Raw genomic sequence first — 24,642 nt, forward strand, 5'->3', positions numbered from 1 at the left:
TATTATAGAAAGGACTCATTAGTGTTTGTGTTTCTTTTGTGTAAGCAAAAAGAGAGCTTCAAATTATTTCTTACAAAGAGATTAAAGTTTGTTCAAGAACATGGGTTTCTTGCTTCTCAAGAAGATTAGTCTCCTCTTCCTCCTAATTTCTGCATCACTCTTGTCAATTTCCTTTGCAGGTAGATTCAATAGAAAATCCTTTTGTCAATCTCTTTTCAAAGAAACTCGTTTTTCTCTTAAAGTTGTTTTCAAATTCGAGTGTGAGCGTTTGAGAAAATGTATTGCGTAAGTTCAACCTATGCATAGGACGTTTTCTAGTAAACTTCCTCCGAACTCCTCTAGTCCTTTAGTTTCGTCGCAGGGAAAATTAATGAAGCATAATCATTCCTTCTCTAATTTTTACTCTCCTAGAAATAAAATAATTTATTTCGAGGAAAAAATAGTTTTATCTTGCAATACATAGATGGTCATGGAATGGAGAGACATATGATTTGATTTCTTGAAATTCTTCACAATTTCATTTTTGCTGCATGATTGCATGCATAACGTTGGAATGCCGAAGCCCTTTTCTTTTTTGCTTTGGACCTATGTTTATTTTCTGTGTATTCTCTTTTTACTGAACAATTTTTTGGAAGTTTGTAAACCATAAATCATAATCATAATCAAATCCCGAAAACACTTTTCTAAGTTTTTTTTTTATTTACCACAGAATGTTTCATGCTCAATTCTTAAATGTTTGTCTATGGTGTAATTATGCTCAATTATGTCCAATTGAGTGTACCAATTATGTAAATTCAATTCTTGATTTTCTCGATTTTTTCACGCAGGTCGACTGCATAGGTCAGTGAGCAAATTGGATCAGAAACAAGTGACTGCTACTCATGAGGTTACTCACTGATCTTAATTAAACTCAGCAACAAAATTCTGTTTCATTTTTGTATTATATAAATTTACGTAAGTATATATGTATATGTATGACCTTTGAATCTCTCTCTCTCTCTATATATTTATTTATTTTATAAATTTATGTAAAGCTTAATCATCATCGGGTCCCGGTTAGGATTTTTAAATTTATATTGCTTAGTTTTCAATCCTTTCGAGTATCGCTATTACATTTGGTAAGGTGGATTAGAAAGGAAATAATATAAAATAGAATCTCGATAATTGTAGTAGTGTTCACTATTGCCTCACAAGCATACTCTCCATGTATTAAGCTTGTGCTTTTTCGATTTTTTTTTTTTATAGCTTTTTTGGCAGGCTTTTGAAAAGTAAAAAGTTTCTTCTGAAACTAAGAAGTTGTTTTTGAATGTGTTTGATAATTTTCTAAACCTGCTTTGTCTGGCTAGAAGAAATTTTAGATAAAGTTGACGTAAAAAACTTTCTTATGAAACTCTTTTACAAGAAGTAGCAGTAAAAGCAAAGTTTTCCAAACGAGCCCTTATACTACTTCGAATAATAGCTAAATTATTGTCTACGCCACTGTATTCGGTAAGTTGAACTAGATAGCACACATGACAAAGGAAGAAAACAAGCTAAAAAATCTCGTCACTTATATAATCTAACACTATGTACTAATCATACTGAACTTGTAATTTTGTTCGTACTATTTGTAAATATTTTGAAATTTTTTTGATGCAGGAACATCATGGAAAAATGAGTGAAGTCCATGAAAGACTTCTTAGAGTGAACACCAAAGACTATGGAAGATATGATCCAGCCCCAGCACTGGTCAAGCCTCCTTTCAAACTCATTCCAAACTGATCAGTAGTATCTCCATAAATAAACTATGTAATATATATAAATTATCTTTTTTAATATATGTTTTATATATTATATAATATATATATACATACACACACATAATATATACATATGTGTGTGCGCGTGTGGTATGTTTTTGTATGTAGGGTTTTCAAGCATTTGTATCACTTGTACAATTATATATAAATATATATATATATGTATGGAATGTTTTCAAGTAAAGTGTATCTAAATAAATAATTACTTAGATGAATGAATCTTGCATATTTTCTAATTCTTCATTTGAATTGTGCAATTAATTTTTATGTTAAGGATACTGTTGATTAATTTGCTGAGATTTTAACTCACTATTGAAGAGATCCATAGTAAAAACTAGAATTAATAAAAGTTCATGGTAGTGTATGGCATATTGAATGATAAGAAATTTTATTTTAGTAAGATTTCATCTATTTTTCGATTTGTTAAATTTCAATTTTAACCGCACGTTTGAACTTTTTATCAATTTTTTAACAACACATTTAATTAATTTTTACAAAAATCTTCTCATACTTTTATCAAAATATTTGTAAAACAACCCCTAAATCACTTTTGTCCGTCTCTAGGGATAATTGTGGCGGGTAAGCTCTTTGAATATAGAAAATGAATGAGCACTGCATGTTTGGTTTATTGAAAAAGGAAACAAACCATTTGAAGTTTTCAAACTTTACTAAGCCTCTATTTGAGCCCAATTTTTTGGGAAAATAAATTTTATAATAGTGATTTTTTAAAGAATATGAGGTTAAAAAATAAAAATAAATCTTCAGTTTACGTGCAAAATTATTTTATAAAGAAAATGTGTAATTAAAAATAAATTTGGAAAAAAAATGAGGCAATAGCCATTCATTTTTTTCCCTAACACATGCATTTTCAAAATTTCAATTTTTGTGCATCCCCACTAACTAAAATGTTGAAAAGAACCAATGTAGTTTTCACGTACAGCCTATTCAATAATATTGAACGAAAACTTAAGTATCGTACTTATTTAAGTTTAACAACTTCGACAGTAGTTTTCCTTACTGAAATATATTTATAGAAGCAAAGAAGAAGCGTCCTCCAATATTCGAAATTTGAAATTAGCCTATGCTCACTTCAAAATTGCACGTGTAAGGTATCGTGAATAAATAATGAAGTGAGGGTTGATCTCATCAAAACTAGAATCTAACTATGGAGTCATTTAAATCTAGCCTTGACCGAATTCTACATATTTTTGATGAATTTTCATTAACTAAAAACTAACCAAGCTTGAATGAGAACTTTGGAGAAAAAATCAAATAAGAAAAAGTACCTGGACTTTGACGCCACCTATGTTGTTTCACTTTAATTCTCGATTTTACGTAATTGATCACTACTTTATTGAATTGATGATCAAATTTTTGATGTGATTCACTCTCGAGTAGGGTTAAATTTCTTTTTACGTATAAACCTATTAGAACTAATGATATTCATTCAGAGTTTTGATGACCGTTGATCCCATGGGGTGACAAACTAGACTTTAGATAAAACAATATTATTTTTTATATCTATGGAAGTTGTAAATAAGCAAAACACACATTCAAACTTAGAACATTCAATCAATTATCACACAAGGTATATTGACACATCTTCTTTCGTCTATTGGATTTTGCAATGCTTGCTACAAGTGATTGAATTTTTTTGATCTCTCAAAAGCAAAATTACTCACAAATAATTCAAAAAGTGATTAAGTATTTGAAAGTCAATAAGAACAATAACAAACATTCAACCAAACAAGTAAATAAAGTCTCAAATGAGATATATCAAATAAAGTTTAAAAATACAATTTACATCATGTCCTAGTTTATTGAAATTGAACTACGCATATTCAAAATAATAAAAATACAAGAAGTTGAGCTCGACATTGCTGAGGTTAGCAATTAGGAGAAGAGAGAGTTGTGTTTTGGAATGGAAAAACCTACCCCAAAATCACTTAATTGTGACCAAATTTGTCTACAACGTGACTGTTTGTGATCAGACCAATTTTAACTGTGACGATATATGATCAAGTCACAATTAATAAAGAATTGGTCACAACTAATCACAGTAAACACATAATAGGTTATAGAATATTGTCACAAACAAATTCCCACATATCGTACATCAATACAACAATCCAGCATCAATAACCACTACCATAATCTCTAATGCACCACCACTACCATCTTCAACTAATTTACGGCAATGAATTCCCAACAAGAACGTAAAATTCCCAACCAATGTTAAAACTTTTCTCTACTACTCTAGGAGACCATTAATAATTCATCGCCTTTGATCTTTACAATCATTTCCTTAAGAAGGTAAGAGTGCCAGAGTCTAATAGCATGAAATTCTAGTCGATCACCTAGGGAAAAGAGTCACAAAAGAAGCAAATCATAAAAAACCTAAAACAAGATGAATTGGAGGTTTGTAGGAGTAAATTTGTTAGGTTTAATTAAATTTTTATTAGTCCTTGTTTGAGTCCCATTTTTTTATCAGTACATTCTTCAACGGTGATTTGATACAATTTCAATCACACATTTTTCAACAAAATAATATTAAATGCAATTCAAAATTTTTCCTTATTCTTTAACCACACATTTTCCATCATAGCATTATTTCAAAATGCATTTTCTTGATAAAAATGAAACTCGAACAACCCCTTATTTATAATTATTGGAACTTAACTACCATCTAATTTGTGGAATGAAAATTAATCCTCCTTATTTTTAAAAATTAGACTAATGTAGATTTCTATATAATTTTCCTAAATTTGATTTTAATGGAGCTGAAACAAGTGCTGGATAACAATTGGAATATTTAACCCTACCAAATAATGTCAAACTCCGTGTGAATATTAAAAGGGTAGCGTTATTTCCATCCACATTTTTTATAAGTACATCACACTCTAAGTTCATCCCTAATAAAATTTTAAAAAAATACTATTTACATCCACATTACATTCCAATTTTGTCCTTACTAAATTCATTCATTTAAATGACATATATCCACATAAATTTTAAGTACATCCCTAACACTAGATTCACACAATCCCTAAAATATAAACTCTTTTAAACAAAATGAATGAAATACTAACAAAGATGATATTAATTTTATTACATTCATGTATTAGATTTAGGATTTCATCAGTTAGTCATCGTTCAATGTAAGCACATTCCCCCATGAAATTATTCTTATCGTCTCTAAACAGTTAAAAGACAAACTGTATACGTTAACGTCGGAACACAAGAAATCATGGCAGTAGCAAAGTTTCCCATGATATCATTGAACATTAAATTAATATATATTATTCAGCTAACCATTTTAACAATGTTTACTAGAAATTTTATCATTCTTATTCATAAAACTCAACATCAAAGGCAAACCACCATGAATCAACATCCAAATTAGGAGGATGTTTGTTTGTAGAGAAAGTATACCGAGTTACATTTGGAACTCATCATGTTTGGACGATGATTGGTTTGCTTCAATCATCTCTTCATGGTATGCTTAAATTCAAAATTACAAGTAGAAAAAATTACATAAATGTTTAGAGAAAAATGTTTTAACATGCCTAAATTTCTTATTTTTCAATTAGACAAAAATGCTTCACATTAATAACAAGTAGAAAACATCAACTGCTAGAAATAATTTGTAAATAACATATCAATGTGAATCAAAATTAGGCTTCAAATATTTGCGGATAAACATAACATGATTAGGTAATCGAATAGTAGCGAACAAATCAAGCAATTGTTCAATCAATAATAGTAGTGTTATCAGATAAAAATAATAATAATAATAATAATAATAGTAGTAGTAGTAGTTAATTGTTCTTGTGGTTTATCCAAATCAATTATCTCTGATGTAGCTACACCTTCTTCTACCAGGGACCTAAAAAATTGCATCCTAACATGGTAAGGTGTAGCCCAACATTCTGCACATGGATGATGGTACTTGTACCAATTACAAGCAATAGGTGGCATTGGTCCACTAGTATGCCAATTTACCTGTACACAATCACATAGAAAAACATAAGTAGAAATATTATTTAGTTAATTAAAAATTTAATTAATTTGATGAATATTTCCCGAGACAAAATGGCAGTCATTGACAAATCCAATTACAACAATCTTATGAGATGCAATTGCAAGTGGTTCATCCCAAAGTGGAAGAAATGTAAGACATTGTTGTTGACTCAAGTGAACAAGAATAATTTTATATCTTGAAGCAATAATATGACCCATATCTGGCGTAGTCATCCAATACTCATGACTCGCTGAACCATCAAAATGAGAAACTGAATGAATCAACTCATGGACCATATCATAATTTCCATAGAGTCTAGAGTAATCATCAAAATGAGATTCAAGCTCCTTTATTAAGTCTTTTCTGACCAAAGACCAATTCTCTTCACCTATACCTAGAATATTAGCCACGGCCCGAAAACCACAATTGCCATCTGCGCCCACATCTTGCACCTCAACTATGTAAGGTCTCAAACGAATAGGAAACGAATCAAAATAAACCATGGACTTTGATCCACATGCTCGATATACCTTTTGTTTTTGTCGAATTGGAGGTTGGCTTGATAACATGGGTTGACTTAAATGTGTAATGGAACTATCCAATTGTTGTAACGTATTGTCTTGTCTAGATAGAACTAACTCAAAATACGATGGGTCTCGACGAGTAGATACATCTATTTTTGAGGATGGACGACCCTTCGTCTTAGTTTGGACTTGTGGCTCAACTAATGATGTAGAACTCGGACTAGCAATCTCTTTCAATTTTTATAGGATTTCAGCCTTCACATGATCATTATTATCCCGGTAACGTTTTTCAATCATTTCAAATAATGATACACAATTAATTTCGGATGTCTTACCTTTATCAAGAGAAACTAGATCAAGCTTCTTCCAGTGAGAGTGTACTCTTGATAAAGGAATGGGTTAAGATTCATTCTTATGCTCTGAAATCTCATGGGCACACGATAATCCATGTGTTTGTCGTATAACACATCCACAAGTTACCTTGTCAGTTCCTATGTCATCAGCTCGCTTGGACTCTTGAAATATCAAATTCATTGCAATTCTTGATGTAAATCCCCTAAGCTTTTTAAATAAGGTAGGTTTGAAATTATGATAGTACACAAACTCTTTTCAAACGACGCTTTAATATCTGTATGTTGTAGCTCCAATAATGCATGAATTCTTGTCCATGATGTGTCAAAATTACCTTAGGAAGAACCTAAATGCCTTTTGAGTTTTGCATGTGCAAATTCAGCCCTACCATGGAAAATAAATCAGAATCACTGTACATTAGCACACTTAATAATGCAAATAGCAATTTAATAATGCCAATAGAAATTTACCTATTAGTTTTCATGTTTCCAAAATGCATGTGTAGATTTATCCAAGTTGCCACAAACTTCTCTTTATATTGAAGAAGCCATGAATTCATTACATAGTCAATTCCTTGTGGAAATTGTTGAAAATTGGATTCTAAGAGATTTAGATTTTGTTTGTACTCTTCTATGGATGTTGAAAGTACTAACAAATTCCACATATGCATAAAGACATCCCATTGGTCCTTGTGATTGTCAAAATATTTTTTTATTTTTGCCAACACATTCTTTGAAATGTGCCATCTACATAAAATATTAGTAGGAAAATATTTTTTCAACGACCTTCATAAGAGCTAGATCTCTATCAATAACAATAACACTAGGCATTATTATGTCGTTCATTAGACTCTTCAATCTCCCTAAAGCCCATGCGTAGTTTTCCTCACGTTCTTTTCCCAAGTATGCAAAAGCGATGGAAAATGTTAAATCAGTAGAAGTGACACCTACTATTTCCAACAACGGTAGGCGATACCTATTTGTCTTATACGTGCAATCCATAATTATCACACCAGGAAAAGCCCGCAACAAATCTACTGAATATGGATGTGCCCTGAATAAATCTTGAACTATATTCATCTCCATATAGGTGCGGTGCCACTCTATGTACTTATTCTCAACAAGTCTATTCATTAGTTGTTGCATTTGTGTCCTTCCAGCTTGTTCTTTGAGCATGAACTTCTGACGTGCATTGTAGAAGTGCCTCATTGTGCTAACATTTGTGTCATCATTTTGCTTCAATGTATATAATATTTCCTTTGGTCTTAAATGATTCTTTGACATGTCTACTAAAATTGAAGTCTCTTTCTCAGTTAATCTCCCAGCATATGAATGTCCTTCAAGGTTTTGGGCAATGTCATGATTATGTCTCCCACATTTCACTTTCAATATTCAATAATCACCATTTATCAATTTTCTTCCATTCAATGCGAATAGGCATCCACATTTTTTTATTCTGGTAGTTCTTCGTCTCTTTCGTTTTTCATTTTCTTTGTTAGTATTCCTACACCTATATGAACCATGTCTTTCACATGCAAAATCAATTCTTGGTTTTCTCCCGACTTGGCCGAAGTCGGACTTTTTTCATAACAACAATCATGCTATGTCTCTTACCAGTAGTTTTAACCCAATCGATCAATGCCTCTTTACTTGTAAATATCTGTTTATCATCAAATATTCATATATAAATATATGATCGTGTTAAAAAAAATAAAATTATTACGTACCATGTTTGTTGTAAACATATCCATATAATCAACAAATAACTCATTCTGGACATCATAGTTATATGTTGATGTATCCGACATTAAAAATATAGTTTTAAATAATGTATTTGAAATAAATTTAACAATAACTAATATAAAAAATACAACATCGGATAAGTATGCGAAATAGTAAATGAATTGGAACTTTTCTAAATACTTGTGAAAAAACTCATTAATGTATTAATGTGTTAGGAAAAAATCAAACAACAAAACAAGATAAAAATGTAATCCTTACTTTTTCAAATTTCTCTTCATATATTGCTATGTCTGTATATTTTTGTTCTAACGGCGTCTCTTCCATTGTTCACTAAATTTCTGTGTATTGAAATTCTGAGTATTAGAATGTTTCGAACAACAAAGGCTAAAGAAAAAAGAAGAAGAAAGTTCAATTAAGCAAGCTGAATTTTACCAACTTTGTATGCCGAACATATTAAACACATGTACTCTGAAAACTTTAGCTAATATTTGAAGGCATAATATATATGCAAAATTTGATTTTTTAATTGCCCGAGTGATAAATAATATCTAACGAGAAGGGAAAAATTAGAAACAGAAGAGGATTCAGAAACTACGAAAATTGTTCAAAAACTAAAAGAAGTTAGCAAGATGTGATTTTACCTGTGCTTTTAGTTGCTCATTCTTCTTGAGAATGGAATCATAATTGGACAAAAGGGACTTGAAGCGGATTTGAGTTGATCATGATCCCTTTCAAGCTATTTGTTCTTCCACTGTGCACGACGATCTTGGAACCACACTGCCTCCTGTCGAGATTCGGTACTGCAAACCCATATTTTTGGCCAGATGAGTTTTGCACTCTAGCTCTAGCTTGTTCTCTGCGTCAAAGCTCTTCGTAAGCAAGTTCACCAATAAATCAAACAAAAAGAGTAGAGTAAATATTTAATACAAGAAAATAGGATAATTTTTCATAGGACTTCAAAATCAAATTGTAATCATCTGGATAATCAGCAATCCGTGGACTTGAATTCCTAATTAGAATTATATTGAGATAATAAGGTAGTGATCAAATTACTTGAGTATTGCCTAATTTTCCCTAATTATATTCATGTAGTTTTTCTTAATCTATTAGGATTATAGTTAAACACAAATTCTAAGATGATTTAATGAAAGTAAAAATTAGTGGATCAATTTAGAGTTTTGTGTTTTTATTTTAAGTAGAAGTTGTGAGTTCAAGAGATCTGGTCTTGACGCAACTGCTCTAAGAACCAACCACTCTTTTGAAATATTAGTTTGTAATTAAAGAGCCACAATGTAGAAGGTTAGAGAGAGATGCTCTCAAACTCTAGAGAGAGGATCACTAGAGTTGCCTCATGTGTGAGCTCATTCTTCCTCGTTTGAATTTACCTTCTTTGGTATTTTCGAATTTGATTTGCAAATTTTATTAAAGTCTGTTCAGTTTCACCATAGTTTCATTTTGAGGATTTCAAATTCTTGGAGCCTCAATTTCAGCCAGAATATGGCAGGTTTCTTGGATGCTTTGAAACTTTCACTTTGGTCAGATGCATAGATACATCATCCGGCCAGAAAATTCAGAGCTTTACTCATCATTTTATTTAGATTTTCAAGCTTTCTTCCTCTCATTAGAAGACTTGATAACAGTAGCAAATTTTGTTGCATGGTTTATGCAGTTTTTTTGCAGAGTTTTGCCCAGATTCTTGGAGCTTCTCTACGTATCTTTAAAGATTCTTAGTGTAATTTGAACATTGCATTGGGATTCTTTATGATATTTTTCCAGATTCAGTTTTGGATGTGGCTTGAACTGTTACTCCAGATCGATTTTGGTCAGTATTTAAGGCAGTTTTCTGGTTAGTGTGGCCTTGTGTGCAGTTCCATCCAATCTCATATTGGTCTAAGCTATTTTGAGGCAGGGCTGTTGGTTTCTTTGACATTCGGAATATACTTGCAGGTGTATTGGAAGCTTGTTTTTGCGGTTTGATTAGTTCAATTCATGACTGCTTTCTTTCGTTGGTTGGTCGGTTCATTGGTTGCTGGCCAGTTTCGGTCTAGCTCTTTTGTTGATCCGCCAGATTCTAGCTAACTCTGGGTGGTTTTGTCCAACTCAGTTGCTTTCAGTCTAGACAATCTTCAGAGATTCAGATTTGGTTCTTGAAGTGTTTGAGGATCTGGTGTTCATCTTCATATCTTGAAAGTTGTATGTATTTGTGGTGATATTAATCATATTGTAAATTTGAATTGGTATTGTTGTCTTACTGTCAACTGAGGATCACGTGTTCTACTGGTTGGATTTTCAGCTTTCAAAGTTAGGTAATTAATATATCTTGCCCCTCACGTAAGTTTAGTATGTTAGGACCTTGTCTCAGATTTCTTTGTTCTTTTACTTTCTGGATTCTGTAGTCTATGTTTGCTAGCCTTTCCCCCAGTGTGAGTTTTAGTTTTGCTAACACGAGTGGAATCACACCATTTAATTCATGACGTGATTACTGAATGAAGTCTTGGATCCTTCGTATCAATAATTTGAAATCAAGAAAGTTTTTGGGCAGTCCCATTTCAACATAAAATATAGTAAAATTTTATTTTTAAAAGTAGATGTACTTAGAAAAAGCGTGGATCGAAATAGCGTTATCTTATAAAAATTAGGAGCTTAATGGAATTTTACTAAAAAAAACAATTTGTTGATTCTTTTGTAAATGCCAAAAAACCAGTAAAAATCTTTTTACGGTCAGAAAAATTCAAAGTAAAAATAGTAATAAAATAAAATTTTCAATTGCTTCTATAAAAAAAATTAAAATTCAATTAACCCAATGTTAGGTACCTCTCTAACAGCATAGTTGTTTTTACGCAGCCAATTTGGAATAGAAACTATCCCCCACGACCGAAGGGAAGAACCAGAACCAGAACCAGAACCAGAACCAGAATCAAATCCTTTCTCTCCCTACTGTATACATAAATCTACAACACCTTTTATTTCTCTCTCTCGGTTTTCAGATTGCCAGACCTCACGGTTCGATCTTGTAAGTTTCAATTGTTTTGTACGAGGTACAGTATATAACATAATTGTAACTAAATATATTTAGATTCTAATAGTATGTATTCGTATGTGCTAAAAGAAATTGGTAATAATATAAGGTTTAAAGGGAAGTAAGAATGGAAATTATTTGGATTATATTTGGTAATGTTAAAATGGTTAGACAGGGAAAAAAAAAGGTTTGGACTGGAATTTTGGATTTGAGGGTTTTATTAGAGCTCATGTACAAGATGCTCGGTTTAAATTATCATTTACTAAATCGAAGCATTAATTTCTCTTTGTTACTCTGATGTGAATTTTTATATTGTCTTTTGGTGATGTGGTAATTGGGATGCATGGACGGATATTGTTGGATAGGATGATTTTGACTATCATTTATGGGATTATATGTATCAGGCTTTGTCTTTTATTATCTGTGTTTACAATGGGTCAGGAAGAACTTCAATGAGCCATAAATTTAAGTAATTGAAACTGGAGTAATTGGGTAAATTGACACTCTTATCAAAGGGTTTCAATAATTATGATTTTCTTGATGATCAAATTATGGTGTTGGTTTTTTAGTCTTTTATGTTGGGAAGTGATGTTTACTCTGGGCATGACTTCATTCGTAGTGTCAATCACCTTACTCATAGCACGCAAATTGTACTTTGCTTTATGATTTGTATTAATGGAAGTATATCTCATGGTTATTTCCACCTTTTTTGTAATGTGTGGTCGATGATGGTTTATATTACCTCATGTCCTTGGAAGCTGATAGCTGGAGCTTGTTGTTTCTATGATCAATGATTTAGATATCATCTAGACTGATATATGTACTTCTTAATTATTACTTACACATTAGTTTAGGGCTATATTGTGAATTCTACAACTTACAACTTCATACCGTGTTTTTAACTTTATGTCATCTAAGGATCTGAGGTGTAAGGAATTTATGTTATATAACATTTTGGTTGGCTATTTGGTCATTCTTTATAATTACCGTCATGGTTTATGCAATGTGTATCTGTAATTTTGACGTTGTATTCTGCTGATGATTTGATTGCTGTTTTTGACTTTATACAGATAATTTATGTTCAGTCTACCTCCTTCGTGTTCTTTTTGTGGAGATCATTGATGTGAAAGACAGTTACACATAGGTTATCAATTATTTGTTCTGTGTGTGAGAAGGCATGGGGTCTGCATGTTGTGTCGCAGCTAGAGAACCTAAAACAAAAGGATCACCCAGTGAAACTTTGGAGAGGCACTCCCGCCATTCACCATCTTGGAGCTTTCGACGGGATAATCGTGGGAGAGTAGCTGGAGAGGAGCAATCTGAGGATTGGTTACATGATGGAGGGGCCAGCAGTCATCGATTGGATGCCAAATCTGGTACCACAGTAGAAATTGCTTCTGCTTCTGAAGGAGGCAGCCCATTAAATAGTTTCCAGTCACTTGTGCGGCAAAAGTCCCCAGTTTCTGAAAAAAATACTGGGATTTTCATTCATCCTCCTTCTGGTAATTCTCTATGTGGCAGTTCATTTCTTTTAGTTTTGAGATGCAGTGTGTGTGTGTGTGTGTGTGTGTGTGTGTAAAGGATTTGCACTCATTGTAATGCAGTCTAACTTTTCTCCTCAGATTATTTTGTCTATGAAGAACATATATTTGTAATCTGTGATGTGAGGTGATACTGATTTTGTTTGGCAGCATGGAATTGAGTCCTTCAAATAAAAATCAAATACATTTTGTTCAAATTTTGACAATTTAGATACCATTTCTCACTCCGTCCTGTTAAAAAATTGTATACGAGTATTTTCTTGCCCTATTTTCAGATAAACACAAGCAATTAGCAATTTTTCGACAAAACTAAAATTGAATGTTGAAACAATCCAGTAGGTACTCTATTAAAATTTGCTTAAGCATGTTCATCGAGCTACTTCGTGAGCTCCACCTTATGAGACTACAGTGAACGAAAAATGTAGTATATCACAGGATGATTTATAGATTTATTCTAAAAACTTATAGAGCGAGATTTGATGTATGTGGGAATTGTTGCATTGCCTGAAGTTTTCCTTGTTTCTCGTGGCATATTGTCCGTTCATTATGCACTTATTACTATAAGCATCTGGCTATGTGTTTATGTTACTAGACCTGGCTAGGAATCTATACGTCTTAAGGCTCTTGGAACTTTTGACTACGATCTGTAGATGCTATGGTTTAAGGCAAATCTGTCACAGGAAATGATAGCTCTTATAGTGGATTATCTTTTGGCTATCACTTTTTTGTGCAAAATGGTAAAGAACTGCTACATTCATTAGACTTGAATCCAGGCAAATTGCCTATGCGGCTTTTAGACAATTTCAATGATTTATAGACCTAGCACCATACCACTGCTTGCCTACTTGTCCGTTCATTAACTTGTTTATCCATCTGACATGGAAACGTGACAATGGGCATCCTAATTCTCTTGCTCTTTAACACTTAACATAGAAAAAATAAGAGATAGAACAGTAATTTTCCAGTGATTCTATATTTTGATGTCTGTATAATTGTTTTTGCAGATCCTTCTACTTCCCAGACTTTAGCAGAGGTACGTGGTGAACCGTTGGTATTGATTAAATATTGCATTACAGTATATTTAGAATGTTTGTGTACATGGTATATACGTGCTAAACAGATTGCCTCATCTGATTCTTCTCTTCCATAATTCCATTCCCATTGGCCAGGTGAAGGACTCAACTGTATCCCCTGCAGTTTCATACCCGTCTCCTGCGAAGCTGTCTCCTTCAGCACCTTCTGTTTTGTCTCCATCAACATCTCCTTTGTCATCTAAAATTTACCATCTTCCCCCAAACTCGACTCCTTCAAGGTGGCATCGTCGTTCTCCAGGACAACGGCTATTAAGGCATGTATCTGATAGCCGGATTCCTGAATACAAGTCCTCCACATTCTCGATTTCTGAAGAAGCATCTTCTTTATTGCTCCCTGCTTGGGGCTCCAATGATGGGTTTTCAGACACTTGGTCATCACCTGCCTTTTCTGAGCTCATGAGAACTAGAAGAGAGAGGTGGTCTTTTGATAGCCAACAAATATTGGGGTCTCCTTCCTTGGATCTCCAAACATGTGGTGTTTGTTCAAAGCTTTTAACCGAGAGATCTTCATGGGGTGGCCAAAAATCAATTGTAACCACTGAAATTGATGTGGTTGCTGTTTTAATTTGTGGACATGTTTTCCATGCTGAGTGCTTAGAGTGCATGACATCTGAGATCAACAAATACGACCCAATTTGTCCAGTCTGTACTTTTGGGGAGAAGATATCTAAAAAGGCACTGAAAGCTGAAATGGATTTGAAGGCTAGAAAGCGATCCAGGAATCGTGTGGTTGATAGCAATCTCATTGACTTTGATCATGATAAAAGCAGTGGTCATGAGGGAACAAATCACAGAGGTAGCTCGAGTTCTAGCATGAAGGGCTCTTTAGGATACCATTTCTTGAGACGACACTTGTCATTCGGGTCAAAGGGGATCAGATCATTTTCTGAGAATAACTCCACTAGGAAAAAGGGTTTTTTCTGGACGAAATCTAGCAAGGAGTGAGCTTTGCTATGACTCCAAAGAAGTAAGGACTCAGTATTTCTTACATGTGCATCTTAGTTCAACACTCATATCTGCAATCTATGGATCATACATTCTTGTGATAGATTTTGATTCATATTTATTGTAGAGTGCTGAGACTGCGTTTTTGTTTACTCAGATTCCACAGTCGGATCGATCTGCGGTTGGCTGGTGAACATTGGCAGTCATATGTATGTGTAGCTAACTACTGAAGTTATAAATACACTGTAAATGGGAACATAGTACAAATTGAAAGGTCAATTTCTTATATAAGAGAAGGAGAAATGTAGCAATATGAAATAAGAGCCTGGTAATTATTACTATTATTATTTTTCCTTCAAAATTCTGATTTTGCTTATTTCATGTTGAACTGCATGATTATATAGCCGAAAAGCTATTGATTACCCACAATCAGCAGACATTTGATGGTGTCCCCTGGAATAAGGATTTTTTACCTGTCTTATGTGTTGGACCTACTTGTTTACGTACATTTATACATTTCTTACAACTCAAAAACGTAGACATAATTGGTTAGTTTATTTTAAAAATTACTCGCAAGTACCGCACTATTTTGAATTGTTAATGCAGCTAAGATCAGTTGATTCAATTTTTTTTTTTTTTTTTTATTTGTCCAATAAAAGCTTGTATAGGTGAGAAAATACAATACCAGATTTCTTTAAAACCTAATTTATAGCATTTTTCCTTTTTTTTTTAATTAGTTCTACAGTACTTCAAATATCTGTTTTATAGCCCTCCAAAAATAACTGAAAAAATTCACACATCTCCCCACCGCACAAACCTGCTACAATATTGGAGTACCATATCGAGAGTTCATCACATTCAATTCCTCCAAAATAATCAAATTTTTTTCACGGTTTCTGTAAACCAGGGAAGCCTCCTTTTCCATCACTTTCTCATCATTTTTCCAAAACGCCATCTCATTTTTGCTGGAGATGGAGAAGACACCTAGAGGACACCGCCTATGGCCGCCACCTACGGCCACCCTCCTGGTTCTTTTCTACCTCTTTGTTGCTACCTTTGCTGCCTTTACCCCACCTGATAATTACCTTCTCAATTGTGGTGCATCGTCCTCCACCGCCCTCTCGAATGATCGCATTTTCGTGAGTGATTCAGATGCAAGAAAATATTTAGCCTATAAAGGAAAAGACATTCAAGTTTCTGTACCATCTGCCAATGTACCTTCACCCATTTATCTTTCGGCGAAAATCTTTGAAAAGGAACCCGCGGTTTATACCTTCCATGTTACTCGGCCGGGTTGGCATTGGATTCGTCTCCATTTCTTCCCGGTGCAGAACAGTAATCATGATTTGCAGAATGCCATGTTTAAGATTCAGACAGATGAACTTGTCCTTGTACAAGAATTCAAGAACAATGAAAACCCGAAATGGACTTTTAAAGAGTACCTTGTTAATGTGACAACAGAGAGGTTTTCGATTAGATTTGTGCCGGATACAGATAGTTTTGCTTTCATTAATGCCATTGAGTTTGTTTCAGCCCCTGATATGCTGATTCAAGATTCTGGTTCAATGCTTTTCCCTAAAGGAGATTATTCCGGTTTAAGCAAAAACGCATTCCAAACTGTGTATAGGCTTAATGTTGGAGGGCCGATCATCACCCCGGAAAATGACACCCTTGGAAGATCTTGGGAGTCTGACCATCAGTACCTTGATCCAGGTGTTACTGCATCGAATATTTCCGTTGCACCTAACATAATTGCTTATCCGGAGGGCGAGTCACCTTTCATTGCTCCACCGGTGGTTTACGCATCAGCCATTGAAATGGCGGATGCCAATGTTCAGGTTCCTAATTTCAATATTACATGGAAAATGGACATTGATACTGCATTTACTTACCTTGTTCGTCTGCACTTTTGTGACATTGTGAGCAAATCTATGAATGATCTCTACTTTAATGTGTATATCAATGGGAAGGCTGGCGTGACGGGGCTCGACTTGAGTACTCTTACAGGGAGCTTGGCATCGGCTTACTATACTGATATCGTCGTGAATTCTTCCATGGTTACGAGCCTTAGCCCGCTGACTGTTCAGGTTGGTCCAATGAATGAAAACACAGGCACGAGAAATGCGCTGTTGAACGGTCTTGAGGTTTTCAGGGTGAACAATTCCGTTGGTAGCCTAGAAGGCGAGTTTGGTGCTGATGGAAAAACATCCAATGGAGCGGGAAAAGGCACGGTGGCTGCAGTTGGGTTTGCAATGATGTTCGGAGCTTTTGTTGGATTAGGTGCAATGGCTGTCAAATGGCAAAAGAGGCCTCAAGATTGGCAGAAGACAAAAAGTTTCTCTTCTTGGTTACTTCCCCTTCATGCCACTGATTCAAGCTTTATGTCCAACAGTAAGACGTCTTTAGGTTCTCGAAAAAGTCAGTTCTTTTCATCGACTATGGGATTAGGCCGATACTTTTCGTTTGCTGAACTCCAGGAAGCGACCCAGAATTGGGATCCATCTGCAATCATTGGTGTTGGTGGTTTTGGCAATGTCTATCTTGGAGAAATCGAAGATGGATTGAAAATAGCCGTGAAACGAGGCAACCCCCAATCCGAACAAGGCATTAATGAATTCCATACCGAGATTCAGATGTTATCCAAACTCAGGCATCGTCATTTAGTGTCCTTGATTGGATACTGTGATGAAAATTCGGAAATGATCCTCGTGTATGAATATATGTCGAATGGACCTCTCCGGGATCACCTCTATGGAAAGGACTTACCATCCCTTTCTTGGAAGCAAAGGCTTGAAATCTGCATTGGGGCAGCGCGTGGGCTGCATTACTTGCACACAGGCGCGGCACAGGGCATCATTCATCGTGATGTCAAGTCCACAAACATCTTGCTCGATGACAATTTCATTGCAAAAATGGCTGATTTTGGCCTTTCCAAAAACGCTCCAACATCAGAACAAAATTATGTAAGCACAGCCGTGAAAGGGAGTTTTGGATACTTGGATCCCGAATACTTCAGAAAACAACAACTTACTGATAAATCCGATGTGTACTCATTTGGGGTCGTTCTTTTGGAGGCTCTGTGTGCTCGTCCTGCCATTAATCCAGCATTGCCAAGAGAGCAAGTGAACTTAGCAGAATGGGCAATGCAGTGGAAGCGAAAAGGCCTACTTGACAAGATTATTGATCCTACACTTGTTGGACACATCAATCCCGAGTCAATGATGAAATTTGCTGGAGCTGCAGAGAAATGTTTGGCAGATTATGGTGTCGACAGACCTACCATGGGGGACGTATTGTGGAATTTAGAGTACGCTTTGCAACTGCAAGAAGCATCCTCTATAGGAAAGGCCGAGGAAGAAAATCAGACATCCCCAAATTTGGCATCTCCTCCTCCTGCTGCTGCTTCTGCATCCGATAATAGGCCAGCTTCTACAGCTGATGAGAATAGGAATCCTGCTGAAGTTCAAGCCATCAACAATCACTCTGAAACTGCTATGCGTGCAAATTTCTCTGCTCTCAGTGGCCGATAAAGCAATATTAGCTCGTCTGATAAGTCGGACTGTACATAACTACATAGTATCCAACATTGAAGAAGAGGGAGGAATAAGCTAAAATCTTGTTCATTCTACGATCCAATTATACCTAGAGATCTCGATTCTCATCAATTAGTACATTTTTGTTTTATCGTAGGTATAATCTACTTTTCCTCACATGTGGTATATTGTTTGTATGGATATTGTTGTTACATTGTATATTATTTATAAGCATAAATTTGTATCTATTAATTAGGTGAAAATCATGGGATATATGAGCTTTGTCACTTTGATTGTATTAAAGATCTTGGTTGTTATTGTAGAGGGTATGACTCTACATGAGCACGAGTATTATTTCTTGTAAATCCTAAGGGTATTTGTTATTTATCATTATGATGATGGAACGTCGATGATGTGACAACCCATTATCTATCATATTTCTCTCCCCCCCCCCCAAAATGAAAATTGAACGGCCCAATTCCATAATTTCACATAAACTGTTATATCACAGATGTTCTATCACTATAATGACAAAAAGCATTATTCTATTTTTATATATTTCATATTTTTATTGTCATCACAACCACCCTAATCCACAAATCAAAATCCTTGACGTGACAAGTGGCACACATATCAAAATCACGATTGTAGCTAGGAATGATCGAGGGGTTGACAGTCGTAATTCCCTTATATAAAAAGGGAACATTCTTCATCCAATACAAGAATTCAAATATTCTCTCAACAATATACTTTTATGCTTGCATACCTACTTTTGAGCTTGGACAAAGCATAATCCGACCTAGCTACATATCCAGTTTTCTTGATTTCTTTAAAGTTGAATCGAGAGGTACCACGTCACTTTTTGACAATAACAATTTGATGCTAGAAGGGCCTTTCCTTGTGAACCCTTATTTTCAAACAAATCCTCGAAAAACCATTACCACAAAGTTACAAATCCTGTCTGTTGAAATGAGTTAAATTAAAATAAAAGTTCGAGGAGCCGTGGCGACTCTAGGACGAACACAAAATGTGGATATCCCTGACAGTTTCAAAAGGAGTTATGCTGTAGAACTTACTACAAATAAAAAAATAAAATATATAATAAAAATAAATAAATAAAAATAAAAACACCAACCACAAAATGAAAATTGAACGGCCCAATTCCATAATTTCACATAAACTGTTATATCACAGATGTTCTATCACTATAATGACAAAAAGCATTATTCTATTTTTATATATTTCATATTTTTATTGTCATCACAACCACCCTAATCCACAAATCAAAATCCTTGACGTGACAAGTGGCACACATATCAAAATCACGATTGTAGCTAGGAATGATCGAGGGGTTGACAGTCGTAATTCCCTTATATAAAAAGGGAACATTCTTCATCCAATACAAGAATTCAAATATTCTCTCAACAATATACTTTTATGCTTGCATACCTACTTTTGAGCTTGGACAAAGCATAATCCGACCTAGCTACATATCCAGTTTTCTTGATTTCTTTAAAGTTGAATCGAGAGGTACCACGTCACTTTTTGACAATAACAATTTGATGCTAGAAGGGCCTTTCCTTGTGAACCCTTATTTTCAAACAAATCCTCGAAAAACCATTACCACAAAGTTACAAATCCTGTCTGTTGAAATGAGTTAAATTAAAATAAAAGTTCGAGGAGCCGTGGCGACTCTAGGACGAACACAAAATGTGGATATCCCTGACAGTTTCAAAAGGAGTTATGCTGTAGAACTTACTACAAATAAAAAAATAAAATATATAATAAAAATAAATAAATAAAAATAAAAACACCAACCACATGGTGGCCTTCATGGCAGCCTGAGGCGGATGTAGTGGCGGTGCCACCCTACCCTTATGGAAAATTAAGAATAACTATTCAATTTTGACCCAATTATCCGTCTTAGTTTAGCTTCTTTTGAATTCCGACCCGCGCTCGATTATCCAAATTTTGTTAAATAGACTACAATTATTAAAATACTCTTTTCATGGCATTCATGCAACGTAAATATCTTATTGTCAAATTAGGTATTTTATTTAATTAATGTTTGACTACATTTACTTATGATAATTATGTAAATTTTATAACAGATAATTTATATTGATTAAATTTAAAAATAAATTATTTATTTTAATAGTTAGAGATGCTGTATGTTTTGCAAAGCTTAAAAATAATTATTATTATTTATTTCTACTTATGTTTTCATATATTACTTATTCATACTTAAAAGAAAATTTTACTTATTTTGATCATTAAAATGAATTTAGGATCAAAATAAATAACTTGCTCTAGATTTGATCTTGTCAATAAAAAGAATATTTGTGAAACTTATTTATATATAAATTAATCAATATATAAGTACATTTTCGAAACTGAGCTAAACATAGATGTGAATTAAATCTAATTTCTTTGAACCCTCGGAATTCTTAATTGATTTTTCTTACTTTGGATGTGATTCATCACTCACTATGAAATGTAGTGATATAGAAAGATTGATATCCATACAAAGTAGTCTTTTGAGATAATATGTATAGGGATGTATTAGTTATTGTGTGTTTTGATATAAGCTTTCGATTGTTTGAAAAGATTGATCGTCAAAGTTATTTAGAACGGTATTCATTAAATAACTCGTAGTTTTTCATCGGTGGAGATGTATTATTTTCTTATTTCCATCATGATTTGGTCAGTTTATATTTTTTTTCAAGTAAGAATGATTTTCTATTTGATAAGAAACGATTAAAAAAAAATAAAAAAAATCTAGTGATATATCTTAGGGTGAGACATCTAGATTTCTTTCATTTCATTGAGTATCGTACACTCTCTGTCGTGAATATCATGGGTTTAGCCTCCTAAACTCGACCTCTCATGCAGCGAGATCGTTTGTAATACTTTAAATTCTAGTCTATCCTAACATCATTTTCTGGTTCCGTCCTTGATAGCAGCAATTGAAAACTTGACTAGTGTGGTGCATCGAATTGAGCAAAACCAAACTTCGAGTTTCTTCAAGCAGATTAGTAAGTGGAAAGTGATATCTGAGTTAAATTGTTATATCACACATGACACATTTATGTGGTATTATAACTTAATTATATGGATGTTTGACAATCGATTAGTTCGTCAACTAAATTTTTATTAAGGGATTAATTGTCAAAAGCACAATAATTCCTCGACTGTTTGAAATTATTGAATTTCTCTATAATTTTCCGTTTGGATAATTGGATGATGGCACACATTGTTTTCGAAAAAAACAAAATAAATTTATCGAGCTTATAAAGTTTTTGCTAATTTGATCATTAATAAGATCAACTAAATCACGAGGAAGAACTAGGATTTACTCAAAACAATAGAAATGAGCATTTGTTCAGGTGAGGTTTTTTTCAAGTGAAAATGATTTTTTTTTTTTTTTTAATGTGTACTTAAAAAGTAAGAAAAAAGCTATGAATCCATGAAATGTGCAATCGTAAATGATCTTGGAAATTTTAGAAAAATCTCTCCCAAACAATATTTTGAATTGTTGATGATAAAGTACATGAGGAAACTAATATAAATGGATATATAATTAATTTTTAAGTGAGAATAGGTCTACTCCATGGATAATTCAAACGAACTTGATAGGCCAAATTTTGGTTACTATTTAATCATACATTCTTAATAAAATTGCTTTTTATAAAAACAAATTATGGGGTTGTTTGAGCCCCATTTTTCTAAAAAAAAAAAATTTATTTTGAAATGGGTTAATTTCACAAATAGTCTCTGAACTTACGTGAAAATTACAAAATGGTCACTGAAAGTTAAAACTTTTAGTAACGTTCACTTAAGTTTTGGGGCGCTTTAAAAAAAAGTCACTAAAGTTTAAAAATTTGCAGAGACGGTTACTGAAATTTAAAAACACTTATTTAGTTTTTTGGGCTACTTTTGCGATAATTTTTTGAGGAAATTACCCAAAACCTTACATTTTATGTATACATCTCACTTATCAAATCTTAAACTTTTCTTTTCACAAATCAGGTTAATTATTTAATTAACATTTATTAAACCCACATCTCACATTTCTCTCTCCTTATGATAAAAATCACATCTCACCATTTCTCCCTCCGTCACATAAATAACCTCAAAAGTACCTGACTCCGACGACAAAAGTGAGAAGAAAATTTACTCCGGCGGCTGCAGTTGTTATGGGGCTTTGGAAGAAAAAAAATGTGCTCCAACGATTGATCTGCTTTGGGGGGTAATATCTTGAGAGGAGGAGGTGGTGGTGGTGTTGTGGTAGTGGTACCGATGGTAATATCCGTTGTAGTAATGTTGGTGGTGATGTCTAACAAAAGGGTTTGGAGGTGATGGAAGATCAAGAGAAGGTTTGGAGGAGGGAACTGGAAGAGCCGCCACCACTAGCCCGTCTCCACCGCCAACAGCAAAGTTATTATTATTAATTATAGGGATTATTTATAAGTTAGTTTTTATCAAATGAAAAAATATGTAGAATATTTCATTCTAGCAAAACATTAACGAGGCTCATCAGCCAACGAACAAGTTTTAAGGTCGATGTTCAATGTACGGCAATAGGAATATAGGATCCTCATTTACATATTGTTCGATCATGTTGACCAAAAAGAGATAAATATGTATATTCTGGGCACTCTAAATTTATGGTATGTTTAACTTTATTAATCAAGTTAGCATTTTCTGATAAGTTTTATTAGTAGTTTATGTTATATCTATTGGAAATTGGAATAAGACCAATTTTCAATTTATTCTTACATATAATCACATAAAGACATAGAGATGAAATTTTTCTGAATTTACGCCACAGACAAATTAAATTACCAATCTGTATGTGGATGAACGAACCATGAAGGAGGAGGTCATAGATGCCTGGCCACCGAATACTTTGTCAAGGAATGCAAAATGGCGGTGACCATTTATATGTTAACTGTGACCTTTGTGACTAAGTCCGTGTTAATTGTGACATGTTGTGACCAAGTCCGTTTGTGTTAATAGTGATCAGATGTAACCAAGTCTATCCGTGTTAATTATGATCAATTGTGATCAAATCTATCTTCATTATGACTATTCGTGATGAAATCCATCTTACTTGTGAGCGACCAAATTAACAGTGGCCTGATTATATACATTTGAATTAGACTAAACTGGTCACAGACATTCACTCTGAAGACAAATTAGTATGGAATGACAATTTTTTCATCCCATTACTCTCTTATCCTAAAAAAGGAAAGAAAGAAAATGAACGGGAGCTACCTCAACATCAACCAATTCTATTCATAATTCCAATTTTTGTGACCTAAAATATGTGATTTGTAATTAAATTTGTAATTGTGACCTATAATTTGTGTCTTCATGATCGATAAATAAATTTAGATCAATTAAGTGATCAAGTCTGTGTTAACTGTGATTCATTGTGACTAGGTCTGTTTTTATTGTGACTGTATGTGATCAAATTTGTATTAATAGTGACGTGTAGCTAGACATATATTAACAGTGATTGTTTATGGTAAACCTCATTACATAAAGTTTGTGACTATTGATATGTTACTTGTGACCCTTTGTGACAAAACTCTGTGTTATCTTAGATTGATTGTGACCAATAATTTGTTGAATCTGATTATGACGTGTTATCACAATTATTATCAAAAATTTTATTTGACCAGAAAACTAATCTAAATTAAAGACTTAGGTTACAATCAATCGTGAAAATATTTTATGGGTGAATTCATGAAATTTTGGCTAAATTGATTCGATTACAGAAACTTTGAGATTTGGATTCATCAATTGTAGGAAAATACAAGTGACGCTGATGAAGGTAAGAGTATAGTTGAAAAAATAACCGACTAAAAATGTACGTTTATTTTAAAGATTCTCTAACGATTAAATTTTAATTTTCTCCCAAAATTCTCCCTTTGCGCTCTCTCTAGACTTTCCTTTTTCTCTCTTCTTCAGATTCTTTGATGATTATAAATTTTAATTTTTTACCTAGAATTCTCTCTCTCTCTCCCCCCCCCCCCCCCTCTTTTTTTTTTTTTTTTTTTTTTTTTTT

General features: G+C 33.6%; 3 protein-coding genes across 4 annotated transcripts; all 3 read left to right on the forward strand.

Moving 5' to 3' along the window:
* Nucleotides 1–1,978, forward strand: LOC111410078 (protein CASPARIAN STRIP INTEGRITY FACTOR 1). The gene is made up of 3 exons (XM_023040253.1): nucleotides 1–179; nucleotides 828–886; nucleotides 1,639–1,978. Exons 1-3 carry the CDS (start codon nucleotides 101–103, stop codon nucleotides 1,759–1,761), a joined length of 261 nt encoding a protein of 86 aa, XP_022896021.1. The 5' UTR covers nucleotides 1–100; the 3' UTR covers nucleotides 1,762–1,978.
* Nucleotides 1,979–11,266: 9,288 nt separating this feature from the next.
* Nucleotides 11,267–15,397, forward strand: LOC111410080. 2 transcript variants are annotated; one of them, XM_023040257.1, is made up of 5 exons: nucleotides 11,267–11,475; nucleotides 12,527–12,958; nucleotides 14,002–14,030; nucleotides 14,167–15,058; nucleotides 15,194–15,397. In XM_023040257.1, exons 2-4 carry the CDS (start codon nucleotides 12,634–12,636, stop codon nucleotides 15,034–15,036), a joined length of 1,224 nt encoding a protein of 407 aa, XP_022896025.1. In that variant the 5' UTR covers nucleotides 11,267–11,475; nucleotides 12,527–12,633; the 3' UTR covers nucleotides 15,037–15,058; nucleotides 15,194–15,397. The 2 variants fall into 2 exon arrangements, with proteins under 2 accessions (XP_022896025.1, XP_022896024.1); XM_023040256.1 differs by having other exon boundaries at nucleotides 11,267–11,450.
* Nucleotides 15,398–15,999: 602 nt separating this feature from the next.
* On the forward strand, nucleotides 16,000–18,933 carry LOC111410079 (probable receptor-like protein kinase At2g21480). Its single transcript, XM_023040254.1, has one exon. The coding sequence runs from the start codon at nucleotides 16,008–16,010 to the stop codon at nucleotides 18,564–18,566; it is 2,559 nt and encodes an 852-aa protein (XP_022896022.1). The 5' UTR covers nucleotides 16,000–16,007; the 3' UTR covers nucleotides 18,567–18,933.
* Nucleotides 18,934–24,642: the final 5,709 nt, after the last annotated feature.

The sequence above is a fragment of the Olea europaea genome, chromosome 15 (assembly GCF_002742605.1).
Source record: "Olea europaea var. sylvestris chromosome 15, O_europaea_v1, whole genome shotgun sequence".
Classification (NCBI taxonomy): domain Eukaryota; kingdom Viridiplantae; phylum Streptophyta; class Magnoliopsida; order Lamiales; family Oleaceae; genus Olea; species Olea europaea.

Bases quoted from the DNA above. Each gene is read 5' to 3' on its own strand.
- LOC111410080 (XM_023040257.1), top strand. From the start codon at position 12,634: ATGGGGTCTGCATGTTGTGTCGCAGCTAGAGAACCTAAAACAAAAGGA. The intron at 12,959-14,001 runs GTAATTCTCTAT...TTGTTTTTGCAG, and splicing joins TTTCATTCATCCTCCTTCTG to ATCCTTCTACTTCCCAGACT. The intron at 14,031-14,166 runs GTACGTGGTGAA...CCCATTGGCCAG, and splicing joins CTTCCCAGACTTTAGCAGAG to GTGAAGGACTCAACTGTATC.
- LOC111410078 (XM_023040253.1), top strand. From the start codon at position 101: ATGGGTTTCTTGCTTCTCAAGAAGATTAGTCTCCTCTTCCTCCTAATT. The intron at 180-827 runs GTAGATTCAATA...TTTTTCACGCAG, and splicing joins CTTGTCAATTTCCTTTGCAG to GTCGACTGCATAGGTCAGTG. The intron at 887-1,638 runs GTTACTCACTGA...TTTTTGATGCAG, and splicing joins AAGTGACTGCTACTCATGAG to GAACATCATGGAAAAATGAG.
- LOC111410079 (XM_023040254.1), top strand. From the start codon at position 16,008: ATGGAGAAGACACCTAGAGGACACCGCCTATGGCCGCCACCTACGGCC.